The following is a 7,095-nucleotide window of genomic DNA, read 5'->3' as shown; positions in this document are numbered from 1 at the left end:
TGCTTGCTATGAGAATATCATCCACATAAAGCAACAAAATAACAAATGAATTACCAGGTCGAAATCTGAAGTAAACACAGTGGTCGAACTGACTTATAATGAAACTTATGCATGCCATGAACTTGTCGAATCTCCTATTCCACTGTCGAGGAGATTGTTTCAGCCAATACAAAGATCTCTTTAACTTGCAGACATAATCTTCCTTCCCCTTTTCGACATACCCTTCAGGTTGCCTCATCAGGATCGTTTCATCTAGATCACCATATAAGAATGCATTCTTCACATCCATCTGTTCCAGTTCAAGATCAAACTGTGTCACCATGGCAAGCAACATTCCAATGGACTTATGCTTCACAATAGGGGAAAACACATCATTGAAGTCGACACCTTCTTTCTGAGTGAAACCCCTTGCAACTAACCTTGCCTTGTATCTTTTCGATGTCACTCCTTCAATTCCTTCCTTAACTTTGAAAATCCATTTACAGCTGACTAACCTTGCCCCATCAGGTTTCTTGATCAGTTCCCAAGTATGATTATCATGAAGAGATTTCATCTCATCATCCATGGCCTTCAGCCATTCAGTCTTATTTCGACTCCTCATAACTTCCTTGTAGTCTCTAGGTTCTTCGTCTAGAACCTCACTTGCAGAGATTAAGGCATAAGCTATAGGATCTGCAGACCCAAGTCTCTGAGGTGCCTTAATGACTCTTCTCGACCTATCTCTCGACAGTAGGTACTCATCGTCAGTTTCCTCAACCTCCTCAGCATCTTCTGCTTCTTCTTCGACTTCATCAAGGATATGCAATTCAGCATCAACATGCTCCACCTCAACAGGAATCTCTACCTGTTCTAGCTCTTCGTTAGATGTTTCTGTACTTCAACCAACATCATCAATTTTCTTAAAAGTCATTTCAGCTTCATTGAAAACTACATCTCGACTGGTGATACACCTCCTTTGACCTGGCTCTAGGCATCATAGTCTATAAGCTTTGACTCCTTCAGGGTATCCTATAAACATGCATTTCAGAGCTCTAGGTTCGACCTTGTCTTGCCTAATGTGAGCATAGGCTACGCAGTCAAATACTCTTAGTTTGTCGAGATCTGGTGGATGTCCCGACCAAACTTTTTCAGGTGTCTTCATATCTAACACTGTCGAAGGACATCTGTTTATCAAATATGTTGCTGTCGAAACAGCCTCAGCCCAGAACACCTTATTTAGTCCAGCACTTGTCAACATGCACCTGACTCTCTCCAAAATAGTTCGATTAAACCTTTCAGCCAAACCATTTTGCTGTGGAGTACCTGCAGTAGTTCTGTGCCTTGCAATATCAGAGGCAGGACAAAAATTGTCGAATGCCTCATTGCAAAATTCAAGGCCGTTGTCGGTTCTCAACCTCTTGACCTTTCTACCAGTCTGATTTTCAACCAGAGTCTTCCAACTTTTGAAATTCTCAAAAGTTTCATCCTTAGTCTTCTGGATGAATACCCATAATTTTCTGGAATAATCATCTACTATGGATAGAAAATACCTTGCTCCTGAATGTGATGGACACCTTGCAGGCCCCCAAAGGTCAGAATGGATGTAATCAAGGGATCCATGTGTTCTTTATTTGCCTTTGTTGAACTTCACTCTGCAAGATTTTCCAAGTACACAGGGTTCACAAAACTTCAGCTTTTCGACTTTGTCTCCACCAAGCAGATTTTGTTTCCCTAATTCGACCAGACCCCTTTCACTGACATGGCCCAATCTCATGTGCCAGATTTCTGTCTTCGACAAAGGTTTCGTGGATGCAACATTTGTCGAACCACTTACAACTTCAGCCTCAAGGGTATACAAGCCTTGTTTCTTCACCCCTCTCAAGACTTCCTTCGAACCCTTCATGACTCTTAGGATACTTTTCTCTCCTTGGAAAACATATCCTTTCTTGTCGAATTCACCAAGAGAAAGTAGATTTCTCTTCAAATTAGGAACATACCTGACTTCAGTCAACAACCTTATTGACTCATCATGGAGTTTGAACCTCACAAATCCAACACCTGCAATCTTGCAAGCCTTGTTATTTCCCAGCAATACTGATCCACCATCTTGATCACATAATTCCTCGAACAATTCTTTGTTTGGAGTCATGTGCCAAGTGCAACCTGAATCCATAATCCACTCTCTTCTCGAGTCACTACTTGAAACCACAAGAACATTAGATGATTCGAAATCATCTTGAACAATGGCTGCATTGCCATTATCCTTACCTCCATGATCTTTCATGCGTTCAGGGCACACCTTTCTTGTGTGACCCTCCTTATTACAATGATAGTATCGAATGCCAGATGCTTCACCACTGTAAGACTTCGACTGACTTTTGCCCTTCTTCTTGTCAAACTTACCATCCGTAAGAGTTTTCCTTTAACGGCCAAACCTTCGCCAACAGTCGAAGGTTTATGTTCCTTTCGTTTGTTCAAGTCCTTAGAATACAGGGCTGATTGAACTTCTTCAAAGGTCAGGGACTCCCTTCCATACAGGAGAGTTTCTTTGAAGTGAGCATGTGATCGAGGCAAAGAACACAATAGTAACAGCGCTTGATCTTCATCATCGATCTTCACATCAATATTTTCAAGATCAAGAATCAGCTTGTTGAACATATCCAACTGCTCAGCCAACACTTTGTCTTCAATCATCTTGAATGAATACAAAGCTTGCTTCAGGTAGAGTCGATTTACCAGCAATTTGGCATATACAAACTTTCAAGTTTCACCCATAACCCTGATGTCGTCGTCTCCTTTGATACCTGCCGGAGAACCTTATCACCAAGGCTCAACAAAATTGCGCTGTGTGCTTTCTCGATCATATTCGTCTTCTCTGCTGCCGTCAATTCTGCATTCATGGCTGCCTCTCCCTTCAATGCTTCCAAGCAACCCTGCTGTACCAGTAGGGCTTTCATCTTCAAGCGCCACAGACCGAAATCATTCACTCCGGTGAACTTTTCAATATCATACTTTGTTGAAGGCATCTTCTCCACGCTCACCGCACCAATTTGTTGTGAAAAACGATGTCAAGAACAAAGTATAATGGGAATTAGGGAAGATAAGAAGAACACAAGAATTGGTTATAACTGTTATTCTTTCACTTTCTCTTAAAACAAGATTACAAGTTTACAAGAATAACAAATAACCTCTCTCACCCTAAATTAGGATTTGCAGCTTAGCAATGATGAGAGACTAGTATGCTATTTATAATAAAACCTAACATACTAACTAATGGACTTTTTCCACAAGGCCCATTACACAAGCCAACTTAATAAACAAGCTAACTTAACAAATTAGGGTTTAAACATTAAAACCTAATTTAACATGCTAACGACCCTAGCATCTTCGACACAAGCATGTGAACAACCTTCGACTTCATGCTTAATCCTGTCGAACCAAGAAGCTACCCTTCGACCATACTAGAGTTCGATCCAATATCTCACAAAATTGTAGGACAACAATTACCAGCTCTGAAATCAACATGTTGAAGGTGTAATCTTGACACATAAACTCCATAAATATGTGGTGAATTCAAAGATTCCTCCCATATTCAAAATAGATGAAGATCATCTACCAAACATAATGTGAAAGGAGTGTAAGTCCTACATCATTCAACATTAGCCTCTATTTATGTGGTTGATATCAACAATCTATGAAACGGTGCTACCGTGTTAGAGCTTCGCTTAAAACTAACATTAAAGTTGTGCAATTTGACTCTGGTTGTGAGTTAAGGCCATTTACTAAGTACTTGAATGAATTGGGCATGTTCCATAGACTTACATGTCCATAAACATCTCAATTAAAATGGATATATTGAAAGTAAGCATAGAAAAGTTATTAAAATGGATCTCCCCCTTATTCATGCATATATTCCATTGAGCTATTGGAATCATAGCTTCACTATGGCAGTTTATCTTATTGATAGGCTCCCAACTGCATGCCTACCCGATCTCTCATCACCTTATTATGCCCTTGACAAGGAAAAGTCTAATTAAAAGTCACTTAAATTGTTTGGCTGCTTGTGCTTTCCATTTTTTAGACCCTATAATAAACACAAGCTTCAGTTCAGAAGTGGGAAATGTGTGTTTCTAGGTCTATCTCCTAAGTATAAAGGGTTCAAATGTCTCAACAATATGGTAGGATCTTCGTCTCTAAATATGTGTACTTTAATGAGTGCAAATTTCCATACTCCACTGTGTATCCTTTAGACACAAATAATTTGCACTATATAGAGCCAAGTATCTCTATACTTTTAACACAAACAAACAACTGTCTCTACTAATAGCTCTATCTCTCACATATTAAGTCCAAACATTCTTCATATGGGCCAATATTAGACCAACACGAGTCCTAATTCCATCATGCCTAATAACACCAATGATGATGTGTCACTTTCACCCGAGACTCTATTTGATGCATCTCTATCTCATAACAATTCTCATCAACCAATATTAGTTTCCAGCTTTGACATGCCTCTAGTCATGCTATTCAGATACCTGAGGTATTTTCCAATGAATCTTTAGCAAGTCACTTTCAGGTCCATCACACCTACTTGAATCACAAGCGACACCCTACATTAACACTCATCCCATTCTCACTCGAACAAAGACAGGTCATGATAAACCTAAGGCCTATGTAGCTCCCCCCGTGCCTACATGAGTCAAGCATGCCTTATATAATCCCCAATGGTTTCAAGTTATGGAACAAGAATACAATACCCTGATGAAGAATAAGACTTGGACACCCCCTCTACCTAGTTACATGAAAACTGTAGGATGCATATAGGTGTTCAAAGTAAAAGAAAATCCTGATGGGACTGTCAATAAATAAAAGGCTCGATTGGTGGCCAAAGGTTTACATCAACAAATTGATTTTGATTATAATGAGACATTTCTCATGTGGCCAACCCTATAACAAAAATGGCTATTCTTACACTTGATATAACACACAAGTGGGAGCTACATCATGTTGACATTAACATTGTCTTTTTTAATGGCACTTTGCAAGAGGAGGTTTACATGGTGCAACTTTCCGACTTCATTAGTTCTAATAAGACTATTGTCTACAAGTTACACAAAACACTATATCGCGTCAAACAACCACCAAGAAAATGGTATGAAAAGCTTCACAAACTCTATTTCACTTTGATTTTTGTTCAGCACCAATGCAATGGTAAAAACCTAGTCCTATGAAGCTCCAAGAAACAATCCCTTGTTGCAAGATCTTGTGCAGAGATCAATGATGTTCATTTGTCACATAATTCAGTTCTACATGCTCGCACAGAGCATATTGAATTGGATATTCGTTTTGTCAGAGAACGAGTGTCCTTCAAGAAATTGGTCATCCAACATGTTCCAGATTGTCTCCAAATTGCTGACACTCTTACTAAACATTTTGGATCTGCAACTTTTCGAGATTTACGGGTCAAGCTAAAAGTTGGCTTGCAGCCACCTGATGCTTGAGGGGGAGAATTACAAATATCAATTTGAAGGAAAATTGATGGAAGACTTGTCTCAAATATTTCTAATTAACTCTAGTAAAAAGGTAGTTAGAAGATAGTTAAAAGTGGTTCAGTTAGTTAGAGTTAGTTAGAACTCAACCAACATCAACTCCTCTATATATATATATATATATATATATATATATATATATATATATATATATATATATATATATATATATATATATATATATATATATATATATATATATTGCAATCAACAATTCAACATCTCTATAATTGATTAGCTTTTGAACCAATAGAATTGGAATTAACCAGAGATTCATTAAAGCGTAAACTCTAAAAATATATCACAATTGTATGATAAAAATAAAATTACCTGCAAATGACTTTTAACATGCGAAATATTCAACTCATCCAAACCCATCATCTGAAGTATAGCCTTAGGCTTTGCCTCTGATTAATCAAAGAGTAAATCAAGCACTAAGTAACATGTAATTTCTATTCTTTATTTAATAGAATGAATTATATAAACTTACTTTCTGGACCACCAAGCTGGCTGACTATTATAACAAATGGTTCATGCATTTCTTTTGTCCATATTAATCTTCTTTTACCCTTTGCAGTTATCTTAGAAACAGAGTTAGTAGCTGTTGCAAAATCAACTCCACAAGATGAAGATTGCTGCTTGTTTTGGTTTATACATGATTCCAGCTGATAAGACATTTAAGACACAGTTGAGTTTAGTTGAAACGAAAAAAGATGCATATTGATATTATTATATCTGTACATAAATACCTTGCAACTAACTTATTCCGTCGCAAATGTTGTAAGTAAATACCTGAGTCATTTCATGGGACTTCGGATGTAAAGTAGAAAAACCCTCCAGCACCTTCTTATGTTGTTGTGGAAAGTTCTCACAAATTGGCGTGTTATCAGAACAAGAGGCAAATTGACTACACTTTTCGGAATAAGAAATACTATCTTCACTGATAGACATTAAAGATTCAGCAACGAAATCTAAAGAGGTAGTTTGTTGATCTTGTTTGGCGATAATGTTTGAGTAGTTCTCTTGGCAAAACTGAAAAGGTGATTCAGTTGTTGTTTTCATGGAAAATTCATTGCTCCAAATAGGAATGTCAATCTGTTGCTGATAGTGTTGTTGAGGTTGAAAGCTCATATATGTTTCATTTACATTTGATTCATGAATGGTTGTTGTTATGTCTTCTAGAGGAGTTAGTATGCTGAAAGGCTCAAAGCTTTCATGTTCATATAATTCCCATTGATTTGTGTACATGTTGGAAGGTTTGAACAATAACGCTTTTGTCTTGTGTGAGGAAGGGGTAAGTTTTGTTTACTTCACTTCTTATGTTCCTTTACATGCCACAAGCCTAATATAGAAGAAGCACAACAAAAACGTCAACATCAAAAAGTGTACTTCGGTGAAATTAAAGAGAATTATAAGTGGCACTCCTAAGATTGAACATGCCACTCCTAAACTTTACTTCAGATAAAATATCTAAAATATTTATAAAAAAAATTGTGAAATTAACAAAAGTAAAATCAAATATTTAGTTTTTTTTTTTTTAATTTTGTGTAGAATTTCTCATATA

At 37.4% G+C, this 7,095-nt stretch overlaps 2 protein-coding genes across 2 annotated transcripts; one reads left to right on the top strand and one right to left on the bottom strand.

Annotated features, from left to right (window-relative positions):
- Window positions 1-4,940: 4,940 nt before the first annotated feature.
- LOC131662096 (uncharacterized) lies at window positions 4,941-5,483 on the top strand. The gene is made up of 2 exons (XM_058931791.1): window positions 4,941-5,193; window positions 5,287-5,483. The coding sequence occupies exons 1-2, from the start codon at window positions 4,941-4,943 to the stop codon at window positions 5,481-5,483; spliced, it is 450 nt and encodes a 149-aa protein (XP_058787774.1).
- A 65-nt stretch (window positions 5,484-5,548) lies between these two features.
- On the bottom strand, window positions 5,549-6,779 carry LOC131662088 (protein PHOSPHATE STARVATION RESPONSE 2-like). The gene is made up of 4 exons (XM_058931783.1): window positions 6,324-6,779; window positions 6,022-6,196; window positions 5,862-5,938; window positions 5,549-5,554 (listed from the first exon to the last, which is right to left on the bottom strand). Exons 1-4 carry the CDS (start codon window positions 6,777-6,779, stop codon window positions 5,549-5,551), a joined length of 714 nt encoding a protein of 237 aa, XP_058787766.1.
- Between the last annotated feature and the right edge of the window lie 316 nt (window positions 6,780-7,095).

This window comes from Vicia villosa, linkage group LG1, assembly GCF_029867415.1.
Source record: "Vicia villosa cultivar HV-30 ecotype Madison, WI linkage group LG1, Vvil1.0, whole genome shotgun sequence".
NCBI lineage: Eukaryota > Viridiplantae > Streptophyta > Magnoliopsida > Fabales > Fabaceae > Vicia > Vicia villosa.
This window is presented reverse-complemented; position numbering and strand designations above follow the sequence as displayed.